A 26048-nucleotide genomic window follows, 5' to 3' on the forward strand; every position below is an offset into this window, starting at 1 on the left:
CAAAATTACTTCAAGAACCATTTTAAACAGTAGTAAAGAACGATATTTTTAAGAGAAAAGTAGTTTATGCATTCAAAATATGAAAAAAAAGTCATGTTCTTTGAAATTTCGATGAACAATTTGCCTTTTGTAGTTTTGTAAAAACGGTGTACTTTTAAAAAACCTTGATTTTTCTCGGATACTGTTCATAATGTTGAACCATTTTGACAGACAGTTTTATTTTTCCAATGTTTGTCATTATAATTAATTAAATTAGATTATTTACTGAAGTTGCATATGTCTTCTCGATAAAATTTTCTTCAAGATCCTATACCAGATCTTTCTCGATCCAATCGCAATACTTAACCACCGTTACTTATTCTTTCACGATCATTTTTCTCGATATACCGAATGACAGCCGAGTTTTTTGTTCGTGTCTTAATTTGTAAAATTATTTGGAACAAATGAAATTTATAAGCGGGAATATTAGATAAAATTTTACTGTACTGAATTGATTGTTAATTTTTGTTGTTGCTGCAATATGTTGCATCATACAAGTCTCAATGATGGGATTAGTTGAGTTTTCTGTACTTTTCATAGTTTACTAACGTTGTACAGAACAACTGACCTGTGTCAACATTCAATGGACACAACTATAAGTTATATGGTTTATTACTGAACCCCTACTGATCCATAAAGGGTTAGATTAATCGGGGGGGGGGGGTCACCACGTGACTGCGTTCAACCAATCACATGTCACTAATTTCACTAATTTACCCGAGGTGCGATAAATTAAGATATAGACCTTTCCTTGCAACTGGACTTCCATTCACTGTTAAATTTTTTCTGAGTAGACGTGAAGTTAACGAGATGATAATCCAAATGTCTTCACGTATTTAAAGCCAGTACATCGTAAAAGAAGTGAATAAAAACAATTTCCACTGAGACGTTTGATAAGGTGGGATAGGGATCAATATATATATTCAGTTGATTGTATATTGTCTTGATTTGTACCCTAAGATGGTATTCTTACCTCTTAGTCTACCTTTTGTTGACACCAAATTTGCATGGCTTTCGAGATAACATATCGCAAGGTCTATCTATAGCTTTGCGCTAAACCTCTTGCACTAGACGATGTTCTGAATCATTAAATGTTTGTGTGAAGTTCGGGATTTTTCATATGTGCTTTATTCGCATTTTTTTATCGGGCAATTCATACAGAAGATAATTATTATTATATCTCAGTATGTATATTCATTATAAAATTATAGACGAATAAATTTACTTTTTTTTCGAAACTGTATGAAAAAGACTATTTACCGGTACGCGTTGAAACTTTGTCAGTTTCTGTGAGAAATCAGAAACAACTATTAGGATTTAAACAACTAAACCTTAAAGTGACGTGTGTAAATTGCAGGATAGAAAAAAAAAGTAAATGTACATTGTCGGAAATATAAAATCTATTTGTACTTGGCGTCCGTCGTCGTCCGTCGTCGTCGTTAACTTTCTATATTTTGAACTTCTTCTAGAGAACCACTGAATGGAACGAAACCAAACATGGCATGAATGTTCATTATGAGCGGTGCTGACCAAGTGTTGTTACTTTGAAGCCAATCCATCATCCAAGATGGCCGCCAGAATGGGACTTAGTTTAACATAGGACCCTACGGGAAATACATACAAATGACTTCTTTTAGAGAACCACTGAATGGAATAAAACCAAACATGGCATGAATGTTCCTTTTGAGGTGCTGACCAAGTGTAATTACTTTGAAGCCGATCCATCTTCCAAGATGGCCGCCAGCGGGGGACTTAGTTTAACATAGGACCCTATGGGAAATACATACAAATGTCTTCTTTTAGAGAACCACTGAATGGAATGAAACCAAACATGTCATGAATGTTCCTTATGAGGTGCTGACCGAGTTTTGTTACTTTGAAGCCGATACATCATCCAAGATGGCCGCCAGCGGGGGACTTAGTTTAACATAGGACCCTATGGAAATACATACGAATGTCTTCTTTTAGAGAACCACTGAATGGAATGAAACCAAACATAGCATGAATGTTCCTTATGAAGTGCTGACCAAGTGTTGTTACTTTGAAGCCGATCCTCCATCCAAGATGGCCACCAGCTGGGGACTTAGTTTAACAAAGGACCCTATTGGAAATACATACAAATGTCTTCTTTTAGAGAACCACTGAATGGATTGAAACCAAACATGGCATGAATGTTCCTTATGAGGTGCTGACTAAGTGTTGTTACTTTGAAGCTAATCCATCATCCAAGATGGCCGCCAGCGGGGGACTTCCTTTTACATAAGACCCTATTGGAAATACATACAAATGCTTCTTCTAGAGGTGCACTGAATGGAATGAAACCAAACATGGCATAAATGTTTCCTATGAGGTGCTGATGAAGTGTTGCTACTTTGTTGCTGATTTACTGTTCAAGATGGCCACCAGGATTTTTTATAAAATTACAGGGCCAATATTAAACCAAATTTGGCCTCACTCATTATTAGGGTATCTGTTATGATTTTAATCTATTTTAACATGATTTCCAAAACCAAAGTAGAATCGGGTGAGCGACACAGGCTCTTGAGAGCCTCTAGTTTTACTTATTGTTGCTATTTATTATCTGATATTGTTTTCCACTTGTATTAAATAATGTAAACACTTTTTAAGACGATAACTATGTTTTTGTAAGTGGTATTTATCGGATCACAACACATTATTATCGTCGTATAAAATATTTTAATATTCTTTCTTCATCTTTTTTAATAGGACTGAAATTAAGGAGATATGATGCCAATGAAACAACTATTACTTAGATGTGATATGATTGCGAATGAGACAACTATCAAACAGAGTCAAATAGACGCGAATGTTAGCAATTATAGGTCACCATACAGCCTTCAACAATGAGCAAACCCCATAACGTATACTCAGCTATAAAAGGTCGAGACATGACAAAATGTGAAATAAGTCAAACATAAAAACCAACGGACCCATTCATGACAAAACAATGACTGAAAGCAACCAACGATAACCACTGAATAACAGGCTACCGTCTTGGGACAGGCACTAAAACGAATGCTCAACCATCTCCCAGTTCATTCTACATATGGGCAGGGGGTAGCCAAGCATTACATATATACTTCATACATTAATTTTGTTATTGTTATTATGCCTATAGCTAGCACATCGTTTAATAATGATACACGTGACTGTTTAAATCGTAAATTTGAAGACTTTTAAATACATTTTGTAAAACTAGAATTTTGGGAAATATTTTCTAGTGTTACTAAGTACAACATATAGTGCTTTTAACATTTATTTTCCACAGCAAAATTTAACGAAAAATAACATTTTTACTTGAGAAATTATGTAAAATTGTTTAAAACGTTTTTAAGCATATGATGTAGCCTCCAAATTATTGAAAATTCAGAAGAATTTTACAACTTTTAGATTTTGACCATGTAAGTAAAACAAATACAGGGGAAATTTTCCCTAGCCTATTCATTGAGAATGGTAAGTATATTTTTGATATGCTTGTAGTAGATTTGTCTCATGTTTTCTGTATAAGGGATTTGAGTGTTAATTCCAATTATAAAGTTTACTTTGTCCTACGACTTTTATTGAGTGACAGTATTAACTATTAAAATGTCTCAATAAAAAAATCACGAATATTGATAAAAGTTAATACAGGCAACAGTAGTATACCGCTGTTCGAAATTCATAAATCGATTGAGAAAAAAACAAATCCGGGTTACAAACTAAAACTGAGGGAAACACATAAAATATAAGAAGAGAACTACGACACAACAGAAACACAACATTAAAATGTAACACACACAGAAACGAACTATAATATAACAATGTCCATTTTCCTGACTTGGTACAGGACATTTTAAGAAAAAAATGGTGGGTTGAACCTGGTTTTGTGGCTAGCCAAACCTCCCGCTTTTATGGCAATGTTAAAATATAACATTGAATTGACAACATTACATGACAGGACTACAATACAGATGAATGGGAGAACATATAGGACAGAGAAACATACGAATAATAGTAAAACTAACCAAAAGAAGAAGAAGATACCGAACAACAACAAGAAGTCTCCCCATGTTCGTGAGGTACTTATAAGACTAGTATCCTCGATAAGTTTTGACAACCACTAGGTTGATGTCACTGCTGGTGGAAGTTTCGTCCATGATAATATCACAAGCCCAGTAATCTGTGCTTACATGACATGTAATTGATACGGTCATTTTCTGTAAATTTACTATTCTGAAAATGTAAAAAATATTGGAAACCCTCAGGTATACATGACCTAAGCCAGATTTGATACAACGTTTTGGAACTTTTGCTTTCCAAAGGTCTACATGCAACTTCGTAATTGATTTGGCCTTTCAACTGTTTTAATTAGAGCTCCACTGATGAGTCTTAGGTAGACAAAACGGTTCTGACGTAAAACAATTATAAGCCTGGTATCTTTGATGAATTATTTTATTTGAATTAATCTAACACGTGATAAAAAAAAAATTTTGTTCAGAATTTTGTTATTTCAATATTTTTGTCGAGTTTTACATCTGAATTTTCGTTTTCATATATTTCCCCGTTTCTGTCCACACGAATTTCAAGTTTTGACAACATTCGAAATCTTCTTGTTTTCTTTGATAGGAGAGTGCCAACGCAAAAAAGTAGGAACAATACAATACTTTCTCCTAGTAAGATGTAACAGAACCAAACAGGTGATACTTCCATAAACTGCCCAAGAATTACCGGGTTGATTATTACCCCACTGCTTCCTGATATCATTATCAAAGCCGTAACTCGAGCAGAAACATGAAGGAAATCCTCTTCTGCCCATGCGAAAAACAATGGGAAGAAAACCGACATAAAGAATCCACATATGGCAGCAGATGCCCAAATGCCACCATCAAGTCCATATAAAGTAGTCAACAAGAGCACGGTAAATGATGAAACTATCATCAAACTGTAGAAAGTCAAGAATTTAGACAAATCAAATAATGGCGCTATAAATATTCCGATAAGACTACCACCTGAAAATGAAGCCCAGTAAAGTGATGTAGCATATGAAGCTACAGATTTTCCCCATTGATACTGCTTTACAGCAAACGTCGCCAAAAAACTGGCAAACGAATCCTCAAGTGCTGTGTAAACTGATGAACATAAGGCTATTATCAATAAAGCTGGGATACGGAGCAATATTGGAAGTTCACAGTTTTTGTCTACTTTTGATTCCTTTTTTTGTTTTGTTTCCGTCAGTTGCTTATCAAATGTAAAGTACATGACAAAAAATGGAACAACTGACAGAAAACTTAATCCTGCAGAAATTAAGAATGGTTTATAAATTTCCGTTGTTAGTGAACTCTCGCTAGTATTTCGTAAAATTGAAAGGTCATGTGAATTTTGAACCGTGGGTGCGTTACTATTGTTGTAAAGCAAAGTTGTTACATTAAATATCCCATCATACGACACGTTTTTTATTATATCCGATCCTTCAAACTGATTTAAGAAAGGAGCAGTGGCTAGCGGTGATAGCATTCCTCCAACTGTGAAGAAAAAATGAAGAATCTGTATATATCTTCTGCAGTCTTGACCAAGAAGGTGAATCAAAAGGGTAGAAGCAACTGTAAAAATAAAACAAATAGCATTCCTTACACATTGTTATGTTGCTCAGTTAAACCATTTCAAAGGAAAAACGTCATTAGTTATAATTCTTGTGTGGGCAATTTTCCATTATTCGACACTTTATGTGTCAAACAACCAATATCTATTAACCAAAAATGTCTGGGGTTTTTCTAATTTTATCTATAAAATTACATGTTACTTCAACAAATCCAACCAAACTATTTGTGGATCTGGCCCTTCGTCAAATATGACCAAAGTGGTTCGCTAACAACCCGTTCTTTTTCAAAAGGAAAAGAAAAAAAAACAGATAAATTATAAACTTAAAATTGTGGGCCTTCAATGCTCTTCGACTTCGAACTTTATTTGGCCTTTTTAATTATTTTTATTCAAACGTCACTGATGAGTCTTTTGTAGACGAACCGTGCGTCCGGCATACAAATTTTAATCCTAGTATCTATGATGAGTTATTATAAACTGGTTAGAATGGTTCTATAGTAGACTGCAGCATATGTCTCCGCGTCATCAGTAAAAGTTAGTCCGGTAAATGAAAGGCACAACACATTCCAGTACTGAAAGAATGTTGCCATGATAAATATACATGGTTAATTAATGGATGGCGATCTTAAATGTTTTCGAAATATATTACAAGTTAGAATATAAGGAAGCGGAGCCGTACCCTCCATTGGGGGGATCCGAATAGTTTTTGATAGAAAACATTTACAATTAAAGAGTAGGGTACAACCCCCAGGGTCAACACCTTTAAGGCACTGTAAAGGACCTTATCAATTAAGAATATTCATGGTTCAGTAACGGGGATCTAAGCAGTTTTCAAGATGATATGAATGTCCGGAATATCTTCCCCGTGAAAAAAAAACCATACTGCGATAGAAAGGTATTAACATAGCATTTTGTTACATTTAGGTCAAAGATCAAGTACAAAGGTAATCTTCAATAACACATCGTCTTGAAGAATTAGTGATTCCTCCATGTGTCAAATATCAAAAGTATATGTCAAAAGATAAACAATTATTACCTAGACAAAACTGTTCCCAAAAATGACATATGTGAACCTTAAGAGACCTGTATGAGGTCAAGGTCACCTGAAGGTCATGAATATACTTACGACAGGAAGTTATAGATTAAACATGGCAAACCTGATTTGTTGAAAGCTGAATTGTACATACCTCCATCTGAAAATCCACACATAAATCCTTTTAGAACATGCATTGTGAACATGAGTTCATAATATTTGCACCATGGTATGGCAGCCATAACGATTGTGATGCCGACATTTCCGAAAACAATATGCAAAAATTTATCAAATCTGTCAAAAGTGACTCCAATAACAAGAGATGAAACTAAATATCCACATGAGATAGCTGTAAAGAACAGAGAGGCTTGTTCTAGTGAACAGTTTGCTATAATTTGAAGGTCTAAAAGAGTCGGCCCTCCAAGTCCAAGATTCCAACCCTGCATATATAAATTTTATAGAAATAAAGTATCATTCCATCGAGGTTTATCATAAAGTCTTTGCAATTTATTTTACATAATAAAACTATGATGTATACACTCGGAGTGGCAGGTTGATTGAAATATACAATTCTGAGTACGGAAAATTTTGCAAATGTTTTGTGCAGATAAGAAGAAAACACAAACTATATTTGAGCAGAATCATATGTAATAATAATATCTGAATATAAATTACTGGTCTCGGCTTGCGAGTAGAGAGTTTACGGAACAAAAGACGCCCTGAAAAGGTTCTGATCAATAGGCTACAGTTTTTCTATTTACATTTTTATTTTGATTTAATAATACTAGTTTAAGAGTAAAACATTCTTGATTCAGTTTCATTTTACCATTATATATGTATGTAATTGTTACTCACCAAGACAAGAAAAATAAAACAGGAGCACGCAAACATTGTAAAGGTTTGTCTGTAGGCTTTGTCGTTCTTCAGTTTTCCGTAGAGATTTAAAGCTGAATCTGGACAAATCGTCATCTTTGCATCAAATGTTTGTTCCTACAGTGAACAGAGCTGTGTATGATATTTGAAAGTAAGTTAACGTTATCAAACAGACATCATTATACAGAGAGAAAACGTAAACTAAATGGTCATACTTATGTAAATTTGTTATTTTTCATCGAATTGACGGGTCTTGCACCTACTTTCGTGTTACAAACAAAATTATTCCTGCAGTACCATATAAAGCCCATGTGTTCTGACACAGCGTCAAACAACCATCAATTAATCAATCAATCAATGATCGTATCAATTAATCAATCAATCCTGAAATACAGATGACAGAATGACGTATCGTGCAACAATGGTATTTTGACTGCTTGTTTACAAGATGATTGTGAATGTAACTAAAACTAGTGCGATATTAGTGTAAACAATTTTATACTCATATCATCGTTTAATAACATGTTTCCATATCAGTCGGTTGGTTTCAACACATCTCTCTTGTCAAAAATAACTCATCATCTTTTCATTATAATGGAAAGATTTCATTAAAAATCCATAGGACAAGATATGACATCACATTCTGCTCATTTCTATTGAAGGCACCAATCTTGGTTTATAATGAATGCTCCTGTATCATTTCTAGTTTTGAGATTAAATTGAAATGATGGCAATCGTGTGTTGATCGGTCAAGTCGTAAAAAAGATGTGGTTTGTGTGAAGCCATCCATACCGAATACTATTCAATCACAAACACTTCTGACATTGACATTGTTAGACCCCCCCCTTTTGTTAAGGTAATTGTTTTTAACACAATCAAATATCACACGATGAATGAAGATGACGCAATCTACCACAGGTAGATAGTCGCTGAAGTTTTGTCTTACTAAATGCCTCAAAAATGAAAATAACATTTTATAAATTGTATAAGTCTGAAGCGCTTTTCTAGATTTACCTTTATCTGGAACGCCTCGACTCATATTGAAAGGCAATGATGTACATGAACTCATGAATAGATTTATGACTTAAGTTGGACCAAAAAATTATAGGAAATTCCATAGAGTCGAAAGTCAACTTTGTACTCTAAATGTCATTTTACTCTTTGAAGAGCAAAAATCCGATGCCATAACACACATCAATTACCGGTACCCATGGATGTTGACGTTGATAGTTTAACCTATTACATGTACATTTAGGTGAAATGAAAATATCGATTAGACATACTTTGAGACTTCTGGTGTCGTTTATACTCTATTTTCCTTTTATACTCAAAATAGATATATACATATATTTGTTATGATGACATGAAGTTTTGGTTACATTGGTTTAAGACAATATTCTACAATGAACTTTATATTTCCGTTGAAATTAAAATTCGTAATGGAGACCGCGATTAAAAAAGTTTTACGTACCTGAAATGTTAAACTTTAAAAACGTTTTACCAGATATATATCGTTGTCTAAGGTTATACTTAAGACGTCTCTATGAATAAATGAATGTTGTATGACCATTTCATCATCTGAAGTAATATGGTTGTAATATTCATGATGGTCAGTGTATGTAATGTGCGAATCCTCAAATGTCATTTTTACTGTATTCGTGATGAATTTTTGATGAAGAATGATAAATAAACAGACGACAAATTTAGGATTTTTGAAAAAAATAAGAAAATAAAATATAATGTGTACAGTTTTTATAAATTCATGATATAGGTATGAGATGTGGCCGGGTTCTCATCGCGCCTACAGTAGCAGTTAAGTTTCATTTGCAGAAAAATGTACCTTGTAACATAATTATTAATGTTGTTTAACTTAAAACAGGTTTTGTTATTCAGCTTGTTGATATTGAATCAAATTCCACTATGCTGTTTTCGTTATGCGATTCATGTTTACTCTCGAATATGGATATTAGACTTTCATTTTCACTGTAGGGCGATTCATTTCTATTGTATTTGCGATGCATTTTCACAGAAGGAAATTAATTAATTTTCATTATATAAAGTCTTAATTCAGCCGACTCTCTAACAAAATTTATGAAGTCAGAAGGATTGATTATATATGCATACTTAGTGAGTGAAAGTCTGAGGTAATATATCAATAAATTCCTTAAACATGGTATTTATTGCTAATATAGTCAATTCTATTTGTCCTGATCTAAATGTAGGATCAAATTTATTCTTTCCTATGACACGTCATCATTAAATACAAATATCTTGGACAGTAAAGCCAATCCACGTCACCAGAAAAGCAAAGTTTCTGTTTCGGTCTAAATCTACATCGCCTAATAAATTCAACGTCATTAGAGCTAATTTCCTAATGCTTGTAGTTAAAAGGTGTGGTTGGCCTTGATTGTGTAAATGTTGCCTAAGCATTGTAATTAAGATTGAGCAAACGTTTATACAAACTAAGCAAGCAAGCCAACCAAACCTTTAAACTCCATAGCTCTAATTGATGCATTTGAGATAACAAAGAGCATTCACAAAACGATCTTCATTTCACGATTTAAAGAGTGGAAACGTTTTCATCTTGCACAAACAATTGACGCTTGGATGACTGGATAATTGATATTTATCATGCCATTGCGTATAAATTGTATACAGTAAAGAAAGTTCGAGCAACAGTCGAGTCACCTTAAATATGCTTGAATTTCTTATAAGTCGGTGTTACAAATAAACCAATACGCAAATTTGAGTATACAAAGAAATATTAAAAACAGTTTATTGTTACATGTTTAAATGGTTCTATACCACGGGGTATAACCGCCGTACAGTTGATTCCTGACGTTAATCGCTACATCGCAAAGCAATGTTGGTAGATATACCGTTCTTATATTTACACCAAAGACTAATGGACTAACTGTTCAGTTAAGTATTCAATGTTTATGATTACAAAGTTTACTGCTCCTGGCAGCATTGTAGATCATTTATATTTCATGAACACCATGTGACTATTTTAAATAGACAGGTCTGTGAATTACTTGTAAACATCGCGAAACAAACACTATGTGTAACTCAAACTTGATTAAACTACAAATATGGCATAGTTGGTTGGCTCTTTCACTAAATGCGATCGTATATTTTGTGCTTTGTTGTTGTTGTTGAAATACATAATACGAATGAGAAACCCGTTGGTTTAATTTTATTTGAAGACATTTACTGGAAAAACTGACCTCAGAATTTTTACACTGTACGATTCATTCTCTTTGTAGTTTGTTTTCTTTCTTTAGTACCGTTCGTTGTACATTCTTGTACTGTTCGTTGTGCAAAAGCCTATCAATACGGTAGAAATATGTATGACACGGCGTGACAAATGTTCAAAGCTTTTTTAAGCGAGTTATAAAACTTTTCAAAGAAAATTCGTCGTAGAAAAACGTTATATTCATGGATGTTCTGCTCCAGTAAATTTTTGGATCCATGACAAGCTAATAGCAAATTCACCAATAATATTTGAATATTCATGATATGAACGTGGTTATATCCGTGTATATTCAAGTAAGCATCTACGACTAGCATGCATTTCAAATTGTAAATATCATCAATATTAAAGTCATTTAAAAACTATTTTCAGTTGTTGTATGTCGAATAATCATATAAAACGACAATGAAAATTCATCGCACTTCCAAAAATTCCACATCAGAAATGATTGCACTTACAGTGATAATTCATCGCATCTATAGTTAAAATGAATCGCATTCAGTAATCAATATTATGGATTCTGCTGCTTAAATAACACTTTTTTGGACTTTAATCCTGTTATTATACATTAAAAAGTTATATTCTAATGAAATTCTGTTAAAACATACATTCAAATCTCTTATTTTGTATTTTCAAAAAGTAAACAAACGTAGTTTTTTCCATCATCCTTTATTCTACAATAGACATACTCGCATGCAACAGTGAAAATGAACTAACTGGATTCGCACTTTATATACACTGATGGTGCAATAAATTGCAAATACGTATACAATAAAGGTAATTTTATATGAATGGTTAAAAAAGAAAACAGAAAGAAGCATGGACAATTTCCTTAATATTATTTCTCTGGCAGGGTTACAGTTCGAAAAATTTTGAAAGTTATACTTAATTTTTTTTGGTATATTGCAAAAAATTAAACAATAAACTTTAAAATATATTTCAACTGAGTTTGCATAAAATACCAACATCAATGAATTTATATCTTTAAAAAAAATAGCTTCATTCTAATTGTCGTAGCAAAAATCCAGTCTTCCTTTCCTACATTCTGATATTTCCGAATGTGTACTTGCCATCAGACCATGACGGTTGCCATATGTGGAGCAGGATCTCATTACTCTTCCGGAGCACATTGCACCAACCCCGGTTTCTGGTGGGATTAGTGTTGCCCTGTCTATCCATTCACTATTTCACAATTTTTAATAAGGCATCACGTCACAAACTTTAATGTAGCCATGTTCACCACTTTATCTAAATACACTTACTTCCCATTTCTATGCAAGAATGAACTGTGAAAAATTCGGGTTCGAACATTGAAGCTGTTTCATTCGGGTATATATGTCATTAGCCAGTCAATTAGCTTTGTCACTGTTATTAATACATGTGCTGATACAGTACAGTTACGATTTGTATTTCTAAACGTTATAAACACGTGTATCTGTTTTGACATTAATCACGTGACCAAGGTCTACTCACTAATTGAATATATCACGAGCTTAATCAGGCTGGAAGAATATTGCCTTTCGGACAGTCCAGTGTGGTCATTCCTGACACACCCACCCACCCACTTGAGTTGATATTGTAATTGATGTATTCATTCTTGTAACAATGATAGAATTTAAGATTTTGCATACTTGAATTGCTTAGTAACAGAACTTATTTCTTTTGTAGAGTGTGTATTGTTAATGTTATGACGAGTTAGCGGCTAATGACATTTAGTTTGAATACCCGAACAAAAGTATTTGTAATGACATAAATGAATGCTTTTCTCTACTGTCCAGGCGAGCTGATGTCCCTAATAGTATATAATCTGTTAAATATTGTATATTCGTTTGAGTAGACAAAAACAGCACACCCTGACCATTTCTATCGAATGCGCCAATCTTGGTTTATAATATGACGTCCATTATCACTGAACTAGTATACATATTTGTTTAGGGGCCAGCTGAAGGACGCCTCCGGGTGCGGGAGTTTCTCGCTGCATTGTAGACCCATTGGTGGCCTTCGGCTGTTGTCTGCTCTATGGTCGGGTTGTTTTCTCTTTGACACATTCCCCATTTCTATTCTCAATTTTATTATAATGAATACTCCTTTATCATTTCTTGTTTAAGATTAAATTCACATGATGACAGTCGTGTGGTGGTCGGCCAAAGCAGTGCAAGAGATGTTTTATGCATAGCCATCCATAACGAATACCGAATATTTAACACTTCTTACATTCACGTAAAGGACGTTCGGGTGAATTATAGACCCCGTTCACACTAGCATTTTTTGAATCGATCTAAACAAAACCAGTTACCGTTCACATTATCTTTAATCCCAACGATCTCTATCAGTCTAGTCTGAACAACTGCGATCACATTACAAGTACAAATGCAATCGATCTGACCTAATTACCCGTGTAGTTGTAAACACTATGTATAAATAGAATTATTTAATCAAATTATTGTGCTGATACACCCGCTTGCAAAAAAAAAAATGATGAAGTAATTGTTCAACTTGAATTAAAAGTTCAAATGCTGATACTGTTATTCGTATGGTTTTCGTTAATTTTCAGCCCTTTTATGTTTGTCGTCCATTTTGTAATAAACTACACGTGTAATTTTGCCGCCATACATGCGCACAAATTATTTTTGATTCAATCGTACTAGTTTAGATCGATATGTGCGTTCATATTTAAAGTTAGATCGGTTCACTTTAGATCGATTCAGACTAAACTACCTCTTTTGGTGTTTTAGTTTAGACCGATTCAAGATCGTTTTAAAGCGTTCACATTGGGCTTAAATCGATCTAAAGTGAACTGATCTAGTTTAAATCGATTTAAATGTCCAAGTGTGAACGGGGTCTGTAATACACTACACATATTAGACGATGAATAAAAATGACGCAATCAATTGCAGGTAGGTAGTTGCTGATTTTTTGTCTGTAGTTGAATACCTTTAAAATGAAAATGACTTTTTTATAAATTGTATGCGTCCGAAGAGCTTCTCTTGATTTACCTTCATCGGGAATGCTCAGACCCATATTGAAACCCAATGAAGTAAAAGTAGCTTCACTCATGAAAAGCTATGTGGATAGAATTGGACCGAAAATATAAGCCTTTTCCATCTAAGGTCCACTTTGTCAATACTCAATTTATTTTTTTCTTTTTGAAAGATAAAAACCAGTTGCCATAATACACATCAATTACCTATACCAGTGGACGTTGCTTTTCAGCAACACAAAACTCAATTTTGTTAATTGTAATTTACCATCAAACCTTTTCATCCATTACATACTGCTAGGAGATCACTTAATCAAGTTGATAGTGTAACCTTTCACATGTTCATTTAGGTGAAATATCCATTTAATAGACATATTTTTGGAAATCTGGTTGTTCAGACTCAAAACGGATAACTAAAATATATGTTATGATGACATGAAGGTTTTTTTTGCTTTTATCTCAGACAAAAGGTTACAATGTTTTTCATATCTCCATTGAAATATAAAATTCGTAATGGAGAGGAATAAATGACTTACTCTTAGGCATAAGCCATTCCTTTATACATTTGTACATACCTGTAATGTTAAACGTTAACGGTTATACAAAGGACGTCTCAATGAATAAATGAATATAATATAACTATTTCATAATCTGAAGACATATGGATATACTATTCATGACGGTGCAAAAGATTGCAAATGAGTATACAATAAGGGTCATTAGATATGAATTTATGAAAGAAGTGAACTGAAAAAAGTATGGACAATTTTCCTGTATTTGTGTTTCTGGCAGGGCTAAACTAAGAAAGTTATACTTAATTTTGTGTATATCAAAAGAATAATAAGGTTAAAAGGTTTTTCAAATTATTTTACATAAAATACCAACAGGAAATTATTTATATCTGAAAATATGCATAGCATCATTCAAATTGTCGTAGCCACAATCCCGTCTTTCTCAATTCTAACATCACCGAATTGTACTGACCATCAGCAACATGATTGTCCAGAAAATCTTTCTCTTTAATCTTATGGCAAAAGTTCTCAAAGTTACAGTTTTAAGCTATGTTTATACATTTGGGATTTGGTGTTCCAATTCCTAAGGCATCACTTTACAAACTGTGATGTAGCCATGTTTGCCACTGAATTTACAAGCACTTAGATAGTTTCCAATACGTCGTATGTGTATGCAAGACTGAACTGTGAAACCATTCAAGTATGTACGTCATTAGTTTGTTTATAGGCTTGCTAGTTTTGTCATTATTATCAATACATGTGCTGATACAATACAATTCAGATTCACATTTATCATGCAAATCGTAATGACAAAGGTGCAGTTTTATTTTTAAACTTCTCTTCTTTCGTGTCAATCTGATTAAACCAAACTAACAGCCTTTGACTACATGATATAGTATAAATATTGATCTAGTTACAGTAAATTTATAATTAGAAAATGTTGTGTCTATGTCAAGGCATACCTTACAGTTTAGATAAACTCAACACCATGATCTTACTAACCATCATTTACCTGTTGTCTGTTACATCTTGCTTGACCATACTAACTAACATTCTAACAATTTTTAGATTCACGTTTCGTTGCTGTACCCCTTATGTGTAAAATTTAGCATAGCCGATTTCTGATTACTTGTGTACGTACTGTTTGTCTGATGATGTTTTATATAATTAGTTTTCCAATCTTGTTGATGCGCAATGCAATCGATTTCATATACAAGAACGGAGATTTAATATGAATGTCAATGTGACAACTATCCACTAAAATCCAAATGCCTTGGATGTAAGCCACTATAGGTCACTATATGGCCTTCAACAATGAGATTCATTGTTTGTTTTTATTTATTATACAAGACCTTACTTAATTTTTAAGTTTGAACTCATACAGAACCTTCTCAAAGACAAAAAGAAAAAGCATCTTGCCAAGTTCTTTAATTTCACTTTCAGATATATTGATGATATTCTGTTACTCAATTACCCACATTTCATTGAGTACTTCCATCACATATATCCAAGTGAACTTGAAATCAAGGATACTTCCGAAAGTACAAGTCTTTTGATCTTTTCCTCGATGTTAACTCGATGTCTTCATACTGAAATCTATGACAAACGTATCGTATTTGCATATCTCAGTTAAAACTAAGCTCGTGCATGTGTACCCTATACGGACAACAGGGATGTGATCCTTACACAACAACCGAACATCAACAGAGTTATGAGGAAGAACGACTGAAATCGACCCTACATACGTTTTACGGTTACCATAACGAATTGGTTGACCGATACGGTGTGTCGGTATGCTTTTGCGTCTTAGATCTTTTGATTACAGTAAAGTCGTCTGATCTGTAATTTAACCGATGTTGTCCTATTCCCGATTGTCTAATGTCTACTGAGTGTGAATTCGCATGGCGGGTGATGCATGTATGGCAGGAGACGATTACCCTGACGACGCAACTGGTCTCGCTCCTTTTGGATCTCATGCGATTTCTCAGTTTCTGTGTCTGTTTGTTACCTTGATGTATCTCTTCCTAATAGATTTACTAGTTTTTAGAATTTTATGACGTTGAGTTCTATTGAAAGCTGATTTTCAGGTCTGTTATATTGTCGCTTCCTTTTTGACGAAACTTTAAACTTTATTATACCCACTGAACATAGAATACCTACATATTATACATTTACCTTTCAATGAATGACTTGATGCTTGTTCTGAAACGCAATCATGTGGAGTTGACACTTGTAAGAGATTTTCAGATCTTCCAGGCAATAATCTTTGGTTTGACAAATCATGTAGTCACTAGTTAATCAATTCGAACTCAAACGAGCATTTTGATCTTTAAAATGTTAACAATAAATTAATAAGTCATATGACGTTCAGTCTTTCTATTAATTTTAGACATACCCATTGCAATAAACCCAGTACTGTTAAAGCGCATCCTTTGCAGTCAATTAAGATCCGTTCGGTCTTTTTTCAAACTATTCAGTAGTTGTTATTTACCTGTACAAATCAACAAAGACCTGAATTGTCTGAAAAACTACTGAATAGTCCTAAATTGACTGCAAGCACAATTTCGAACATTACTGATTTTATCTGAAAAATAACTTTATCTGTAAACGTTTTAAGGTTCAGACTTAGATGACGGTAAGATTAAAATGGCCTTAAAGATTATAATACATTTGCTAGTACGTTGATCACATCTTTGTCCTTTTGTCTTTACCAAATCAGCCTATTTTCATTTTTTGTTTGTTTTCATATACTCATTTAGCATGGAATTTTTGGTCTATGTCTTATACAGAAGTGTGGTTATTTTATTTTATTTTTTTGGCAAGTTTCGGCAGCAACTTTTTGTTTATTTACCAGCAGTGGGTTAAAAACCGCTGGTGTTGGACTGTGTAAGTCTGCGATTGTATTATCAGCGCAGTAGTTGGTGCTTCGGTACTGTCATGGTTTGTAGCATATTTTTCTATAATTCCCTGTTGATAAATTATGAAATTTCTAGGAAATAAACTTAACCCCCCCCCCCCCCCTTCCGGCATTTTGACCTCAGATGAGTTTGGCTAATTGTAATATATCATATAGCTCCTAACCTTTATACGTATTTATGCATTCCTGGTTTTCAATTGTTTGGAGTTGAGTGTTTCTGATGAAGTTAAATACAGAAAAGCCATTCGGACGCTCGAAATTGATAAAGTATTATTTTCATTGTTGGTATTGTATGTTCTGTTTAGCAGATTTTGGATTTATTTGTGTGCTCCGTTATATCTTTTATACTTTCAGTTGGTTTGAGCTCATTAGTATTTGATGAAATATTTTCAAAAAACAAATGTTGCACACGGAAATTACTCTCGTATGTAATTTGTTTTAACTACCACTGGGTCTTAACCACTGTTAGTGCCGTTTGCGGACAGGACAGTCATCCCCAATAAATATATATATATTAGTTTTGGTTAGGTATGTGTTGCTGAAAGTTATGTTTTCTGTGTAATATTTTGCTCTTGTTGTTTGTCTTGTCATTTTATATTTGGCCATGGCATTGTCTGTTTTTTTTTTTTTGGTCTTATGATTTGAATTGCTTCATTAATATATTTTCACTTTATTAATGTCAATGAAAATCTTTATAGTAGTGATGACCGAACAGTCAATAAACTTCAATGTATCATTTGTTTTATAATACTAGTATATAAGTATTATGGTATATTGACAAATCAAAAAGGTGTCTTGTTACCATGAATGCGAAATGTGTTCTTATACATATTATATATGTTCTAGTGCTTCATGTAACCGTTTTTTTTTTGTTTCTCATTGAATTACAAAGTACAATGATTGTCCATAAGTATCTTTATGATATAGTGCATTTTTCCTTGTCTTTCTGTTGTTGTTTTTTCTTACTTTTGCTACGTTGTGTAGGAAGTATGTCTTCATGTAAATCGCCAAAGCTGCTTGGTACATTTTCCTCTTCGTTACTGGCGATTGACATTACATCGTCGTTTCCCATATCGTCATCATTGACTACTTCTACTGTATCGAAGAAATTGTAAAGAAAATCAAATGTTGGTCTCTCGTTAGGATCCTCATTCCAACAGCGAAGTAAAATATCGTAAATCAAATCTGAACAATCTTCAGGTTGAGGGTGTCGATAACCAGATTTCATCATAGGAATAAGGTCTTGTTTCTTAATTCCTGTCAAAATAAACAAAAAAGGCTATGCAATGAGCCGAAATTTTGTTTTGAAATCTTTCTACAAGCAAAGGAGCTCATCTTCGCTAGCCAAGGGTTACGATCCACTTCCCTCCTCTCCACCCTTGGCGGATTGAGATAGAATTTCGGAGACACAAGGTAATGATTTTCATTGGTTGCAGTCGAAACTCGCTGCATCCAATCAAAAAGCGCCTATAACATGATCACGTGTAAATGTAGAAAGTGAATGTAAACAATTGCCACGTGCTTATTGTGCAACAAGTCTTTACATCCCTAAACATTCGACTATATTTAGTGACAATTTGAATGTTTTTAATCAACTAATAGAAGTTCCTTGTATGTTTCTTGCACAAATGCATGAATGTCAACGTATATTTTCGTTTCCTGCTTTACCAAGTGTGTAGAATCTAGACGCTTCCGTGTTTTTACCTCCAAATTGAAGAGTTCAAGTGCTACCATTGGTCAAGAATAATGCATTCGGAATAGGCGTGACTTTAATCTACCGATAGATGGCGCAACATTGTTATCACAAATGTTGGCTTAATCTGCCAAGGGTGGAGAGGAGGGAAGTGGATCGTAACCCTTGGCTAGCGAAGATGAAAGGAGCTATGACACATAGCTTTGTAAATTATAATTTGATCTATACTTTTTTTACTACACAAATGATATTTAGTTAAATGACTTAAACAAAAGTTTAATGTTCACCTACCAGGGTATGGTTCCTGTCCAAGCATTATTATTTCAACCATTAATATTCCAAATGACCAGACGTCAGACATTATGGATATTGTTTTGTCAAGAAGAACTTCTGGTGCTGTCCATTTAATAGGTACAGGAAATGCTGCATCTAAACAAAAAAAGGGAAAAATGCATATATATCGTTGTATTAAAAATTGTTTACATTATTCCTACCGTTTTCAATCCTCACGGAAGATATTCATGGTTAACATCCATGACTAAAGACTGAGCAACACAAACATCATTCTAAAACTAAACTAAACCCGTTTTATTATCTAATGAAAAGCATTCATTTGCATAGCGAGTGCAAATGATTCCGAGAATCTGACCAAATCAGAAAGTTAGAAAATATCATTTTATTGAACTAGGGAGTCAAACCTATTTTTGAAGAAAACGATGACAAAAATCTGGAGTCGATTATGAAGATTTTTTATAATCAATTCATTGAAGCGTGGCACTCTGTTTACATGAGGCATCGGATTTAACGTCCAAATTCTGAATGAACATGGCTGCGTACTTGTACACCCCACACAGCCAAATGTACGCTCCACTTTGGAAAGGTTTGGAAGAAGACCCAAGTAACCATATTTCTATTTCCCCAGTTACCCTTGGGGGTTTTATAATCAATAAATTCGGGGATAAAACATTACGCCTTTTTTCCTTAAATGAATGGTTTTGATAAGAAAACAACACTTCGTGAACATTAAACGATATAAAACAAATACCCATTTTGAATGTATCTCCATTGATTAGAATTTTGGCCATTCCAAAGCCAGTGATTTTAGCTATTATTCCATCAGCGATCAAGACGTTTTTTGCAGACAGATCTGTATGGACAATTCTTTTAGAATTAAGATATTCCATCCCGTTACACACCTGCAACCAAAAAAGTATAAGATCTTAGGTAGAAATCTAATACGCACTGAAACTATATAGAAAAACAAGATGAGAATACATCGCACTTTTTTCAAAGGTTAGACGTTCGGTATTTATACATCATATCTCTGGGATAAGATGTAAATAACTACATATGTCGAGTGATTTTTATTTATATAGTTAATCATTTATCGTAAAGGGTTTGATTTTCAACGAAAACATATCTGATTGATTCAAAGTATTGGTCGAATCTGTTAATTGTTTTAACCGTAAACACCGTTTACGTTGCGTTTGAGATGGATTGCACAAAACGAAGCCTTTGGCATCGTTATCAGTTTATTTACTTTTCTCTAGGACATTCATTGAAATTATATTTTCTACCATTGTTTTCCTGAGAGTGTCTTTATGCTATGTTGAACTTTGTGGTGTCATTTATAAAGTCGTTCTGCCTCTTTATTTGAACTTAAAAATTGTTTTTGACTTATTCTGCCGTTTAAACTCTTTGTTTGTTCATTTCTTCAAAAAAAAACAACAACCTCCCACCCATTTCTCTTTAAATTCATTTTTAAGGTAAAGGAGCTATGTATGAATTTTGCATTTCATTTGTAACTCAAAGTATTTTTATTTTGTGTATATAAATTTCTTTAACTTCTGATAATTATTTCATCAAGAAATATTATTTGTTATTAATAAGCTGTTTTATTACATGTTTATCAGTTATGTTTAATATAAAGTATAACACATGTATGACTTCGTGCAACAATGTATGTATTTTACGTTAAGAAAGATCATAGCATATACGCATATTAATTGAGGTTCTGACCCATTAAAACCTGAAGGTTTTGGTCAATTTAACGTTTTCAAATTTATTAATTATCATTGTAATTATATCTTGAATCTAGCAACATTTATATACTGATTTTGCTGATTTGTTTCATTCTCAAAGAGCAGTTTGAAATTACTGTTGTCCATAAAAACACCTGCTAAACAAAACTTTTACAACAGCACTTTCTTCATCTTTAACCTCATTGTTATATTGAATTAATGTTTTGAGTAAATTTGCATGCACCAATTACTGATTATGCATTTTATTGCAAAATGTCTTCAATACGCATAACAATGCATGTGTAAAGAAATATGTAAATAAAATTGAACTGGCTGAAGGCAAGATACACTAGAAAACACAAAAGACAAACACCGTCGACAAATACGACAATCGGACATATATTACTTTATAATTTGAAGCTATAATGACAATTCGGGGTGCCAAAGATGAAGATTATATGAGTACAAACTATGATTCACTGAAGTAGTTAAATTGATAAATATTTAGTTCAAATGCATGGAGCCAAGTTTACATTTTTAAAGGTTGATAAATTACCTGCACTGCAATAGAGGCCAGTTCTTCGAGTCTTTCTGATATATAGTGTGACTGTCTATCCATTTTCCCTAGAAACTGCGATAAGTTTCCTTGCGTCATAAATTCCATCACCATGGAAACGGGAGGTCCTACACAAATTCCATAAAGAGTGATTATGTTTGTATGGTTACATGTAGCTAGGATGTTGATCTGTGATTTTAAGTGTGTAAGGGCTGCTTCGTTGTCCTTTGCTTCTTTTACGACAACCTCTTTAGATCGTCCTACTTTTACAGACGCCCATGTACCTTTGAAAAAAAGAAGAAAAATCCATTTAACAGAGAATATATATGAAATAGTGCAAACTGGAGGCATTTAATTTGCTTTGCATAGTAAGGAAATATTGTCACTATCCATAAACTCGACAGATTTGGGGGTATATAGGAATTATCATGTTCGTCTGTCCGTCTATCCATCCGTCCGTCACACTTTTGGTTTCCATATGATAAATAGAGAACAGCTTTTTGAAATTCATTGAAATTTTAATGGAATGTTTTGGACCACTAAAGAGATGTTAATTTTCGTCGATTCACTTTTATCGTCCAAAAGTTATCAATGATACTTGTTTTTGAAAAATTAAGTTTTTGTTTGTTTCCGGATAATAAATGGAGTATCCCTTTTTGAAATCGGTTGAAATTTTAATGGAACGTGTTGGACCACTGAGGTCAGGTCGAGTTCAATTTTCGTCTTTTTGAAGAATGGTTCTTGTTGTTGGAAAAAACATTTGGTTTCTTGATAATAAATTAAGAAACTCTTTTTCAAATTGATTGATATTCTAATGGAATGTTTTGGACCACTAAAAATATTCTGTTTGATTTTTGTCGTTTTCATTTTAGTCATTCCCGAGTTATGGTTCTTGATTTGTTCGAAAAATTAAATATTTGGTGGTTTCTGGATGATAAATGTAGAATGACTTTTTGAAGTTGTTTGATATTTAATGGAATGTTTTGGACCACTAAACAGAAGCATTTTACCTAGGATTGTTTGTGGTTTCTGGATGATGAATGGAGAATTACGTTTTTGAAATTGATTGAAATTTAAATAGAATGCTTTAGACAACTACACAAAAGAATTTTTACCACCACTTTAAAAAATTTAACGTGAATTTCTGTAGTATATGAATTTTATTTTAAATTCCTTTCAAAATTAAAATAAATATTTGCAGTTTGTTTTATTTCACGTTTTCTAAACATCAGCATTCATGCGAGCACCTTACTCGAATTAAAATAAGAAAAAGACAATATTCAGGTCATCTGTATCTATGGTCACAATTGCGCTCCACTATTTTATCATATTTATATAAAATGGCATAACATTAGGCACCAAAGAATATTTGAGAGTATACAGAAAAATTGTATGCATATACGCTTACATCTGAACTATAGTAAAACATTTCACAGTATGCTGCTACAGAAACCAAACCATTATCTCTAAGTTGCTACGGGCGAGGGTATCTGTGGTACTAGATAAGTTCTCTATGGTTTTAAATGCTTTCGTATACAAGTTGTTAGTGATAAGTGAAGTTCAAATACATATTGCATACTTTAAGTTTTGTATGCTTACGATTAGTACTTTTTGAAGATTACAAATATCAAATACAGTGACAAATATTTAATGCAACATATTTCTTGAATCTAGAAACATATTTTATGTCATGGCTGGCTTTTTAATTGAAGAAAAAACCACTGACCACAAAACCCTACCTGATAAACTTAAACTATATACTTCCCTTTTCAAGTTAAGAGTACATTGTACACCAAACTTCTTACCTTTAAACACGTCAGAAAATTGTCCACTTTTAATTTTCAAACCTTTCCTTATTGAAGCGACTGGTATTTCTAGTACGTTTACAGTATTTTCTTCTGGAAATTGAAGTAAAAAGTATTTTAAAGATTTTTTTTTAAACATGACAAAAAAACTATAGTTTTATCAATATTGAGTCGTTTTTCCTCGGGTACCTTTAAAAAAGTAATATTTTCTTTCAACATTTTACAGTTATTTTGATAACATGATTTGGTACATCATATATGTATAGATTATTACATGGCATTTTTCATATCAGACCCTTTATCGGCCCTAGGTCGTGATATCAGCCCAAGAGCCGCAGGTTCGAGGGCTGATATCATGAACGAGGGCCGATAAAGGGTCTGATATGAAAAATGACATGTAATGATCTTTTTATCATATACTTCCACCTTTCCTGTGATGGTTGCCCCCGAAAACATGTGCATAGTTTTTCCTTTAAATTGTCAAGGACAATTTCTGGCATCTCATTCATGTCTTTCAAAACATGTTTAATCTAAGAAGTATACTTAACAACAAAATTATTTTCATTTACCTGTGTATAATATGACGCAGGTTTCTTCAAAAGTGATGATTTTCTATAAATTGTTTGAAATTTCACAGTGATATCATACTTTAACTTTGTTTAAACCTGTTTATTTACTTTTGACTTTAATTATTTATCCCTTGTAATTTTTTATTAACTGTGTATTTGCATTCAGGTGTCACAGGTCAAATTTATTCGTTCATTGTGTGTTAATTTACGTTTTTTGATTGAGCTAAGCCTTCCAATCGATATTTTATAGTGTGTTTTTCTATGTTGTGATGTTATACTATTGTTTCAGAAATGGGAGAAGGTTTGGTACCATTAAAACGTTTAATCCCGCTGCAAATGTTCGCACTTGTCCTAAGTCAGGAATCTGATAACAGTAGTTGTCGTCTGTTTATGTAGTTCATACGTGTTTCTCGTTTCTCGTTTTTATATAGATTAGACCGTTGGTTTTTTCCGTTTGAATGGTTTTACACTAGTAATTTTTTGGGGCCCTTTATAGCTTGCTGTTCGGTGTGAGCCAATGCTCCGTGTTGAAGGCCGTACCTTGACCTATAATGGTTTACTTTTATAAATTGTAACTTGGATGGAGAGTTGTCTCATTGGCACTCATACCACATCTTCCTATATCTAATTAATCTTAATTCATTTTTGCTCCTCAATCATTTTGTGAAAAGTCTTAAATCACTTGCGGTTTTCCGCGCTGTGTTGTCATTTTCTAACAAATTTCCGAAAATGCACGAAGTTGCATGTGATAAACGTCACGGACATTAACGGAAAGGCATGTGATAACATTCCGGAAGCAGTCAATAAAGGTTCGTTTATCAGCCCGCCGAGGAAATTCTTAGGAATCTGGTCAATAAACATAGTAATCCTTTCATAGCCTTTTAATATTTTTAAATGTTATTGAACTGTAAAATTTAAGTAATATTTTATACAAGTATATGATAAACATATTAATTTACTGAATTCGAAATTTTACAGTACATGACAAGTGTTTCTAGAACCATCGTAATAGACACTTGAAGTCAGAAAGCAGCCAAACATATAAAATGTTTCGGAGCATCAAAATGAAAGGGAGTAAAAATCGATCACTTAGCAAGTTAGGCTATCTTATTCAATCTATATGCAGTTTCTTAACGGAAATGGCCTTTTTTATTTGTTATTCTTAATATTATTTTACTTTTTACCCGCATGATCCAAAATTGTTTGTTCTTTTGTCATTCGAACTGGAGGAGGAGGAGCAGAAGCGGAAACTTCCGGTTTTGAAGTCTGGTATAAAGAATTATATACAATAGGACATGGTACCACTTCTACACTGACACTGCCAAGAGACTTCATACACCAATCTGTTGCATTGTCATACTTCATTGACATTTTAGTTATCTTAGAAATGGATGTTTCTAATTCATCTGCTTTTGTACGGAGATCCTGCTTTACTTTTCGTAGCTGATGATATCCTTGAACATCTGATGCAAAACGTTCAACAAACTTGAGTTCCTGGTCACTAACTTCTGTTGCCTTTTGTATGTGTATCATAGTTGCATCTTGAGCTTTTACTTTTTCTTCAATAACTTTCTTCTCTTTCGCAAGGTCTTTCTTCAAAGATTTGTCTGCTTTATCGAAAGTGTCAGTTGCTTGTTTTTTCGTTTTTGATAAACTATCTAAGATTTCCCTTTCTTGGTTTTCAATCTCCCGCAAGTTTCCGTTTCCATTTTGTAACAATTTGTCGACTGTACTAATTATATTTTCAATTTCTGCGGACAATTCTTCAATAATAGGGGAGGATTTTATATTTTTGGAAGCTTCACTCAAAGGTATAACATTGCCACAGTTTCGATGTGCTTCTACCATGCATGAACGACAACAAGTCTTTTCGTGGGATTGACAATAAAAATCAAGTAGAATGTCGCAGTGAATATCACAGAACGTTTGAGTTGTGATAGTAGATGCTGGTAATGAGCTGATTTCTTTCGTATCTAATAAAACATGGGATAAGCTCAGTTTATTGCGACGGTGTGCCCTCGTACAATCGGCACACAGCGCTTCTTCACAGTCAGTGCACCAAGTCGTGGCACAGGCTTCCACTTCATCCCTTGAGCAAGGATCACACATCTGTTCTGCCATGGTACTCTAAAGTCGAAAGTATATATATCTAATGTACATTGACGAGAGGCGAAGGATACGAAAGGGACATTCAAACTC

At 33.5% G+C, this 26048-nt stretch overlaps 2 protein-coding genes across 2 annotated transcripts in view; both read right to left on the bottom strand.

The window, feature by feature from the left end:
* LOC127729014 (tyrosine protein-kinase src-1-like) overlaps positions 1-25697 on the bottom strand; it is a 149587-nt gene extending 123890 nt beyond the window's left edge. The window contains exons 1-4 of the mRNA XM_052236587.1: positions 25034-25697; positions 23281-23373; positions 21476-21759; positions 19944-20094 (exon numbers count right to left, since the gene is read on the bottom strand). Coding sequence (XP_052092547.1) covers positions 19944-20094; positions 21476-21759; positions 23281-23373; positions 25034-25697 — 1192 coding nt within the window. The remainder of the gene's footprint in view (positions 1-19943; positions 20095-21475; positions 21760-23280; positions 23374-25033) is intronic.
* LOC127730182 (major facilitator superfamily domain-containing protein 4A-like) lies at positions 4476-7104 on the bottom strand. Its single transcript, XM_052238446.1, has 2 exons — positions 6825-7104; positions 4476-5639 (listed from the first exon to the last, which is right to left on the bottom strand). The coding sequence occupies exons 1-2, from the start codon at positions 6910-6912 to the stop codon at positions 4534-4536; spliced, it is 1194 nt and encodes a 397-aa protein (XP_052094406.1). The 5' UTR covers positions 6913-7104; the 3' UTR covers positions 4476-4533.
* Positions 25698-26048: the final 351 nt, after the last annotated feature.

Source organism: Mytilus californianus, unplaced genomic scaffold (assembly GCF_021869535.1).
Source record: "Mytilus californianus isolate M0D057914Y unplaced genomic scaffold, xbMytCali1.0.p SCAF_2, whole genome shotgun sequence".
Lineage (NCBI taxonomy): Eukaryota > Metazoa > Mollusca > Bivalvia > Mytilida > Mytilidae > Mytilus > Mytilus californianus.

Coding starts and splice junctions, on each gene's coding strand:
- LOC127730182 (XM_052238446.1), bottom strand. CDS start 6,912: ATGGCTGCCATACCATGGTGCAAATATTATGAACTCATGTTCACAATG. Junction 5,640..6,824: donor GTGTGGATTTTCAGATGGAG/GTATGTACAATT, acceptor TTATTTTTACAG/TTGCTTCTACCCTTTTGATT.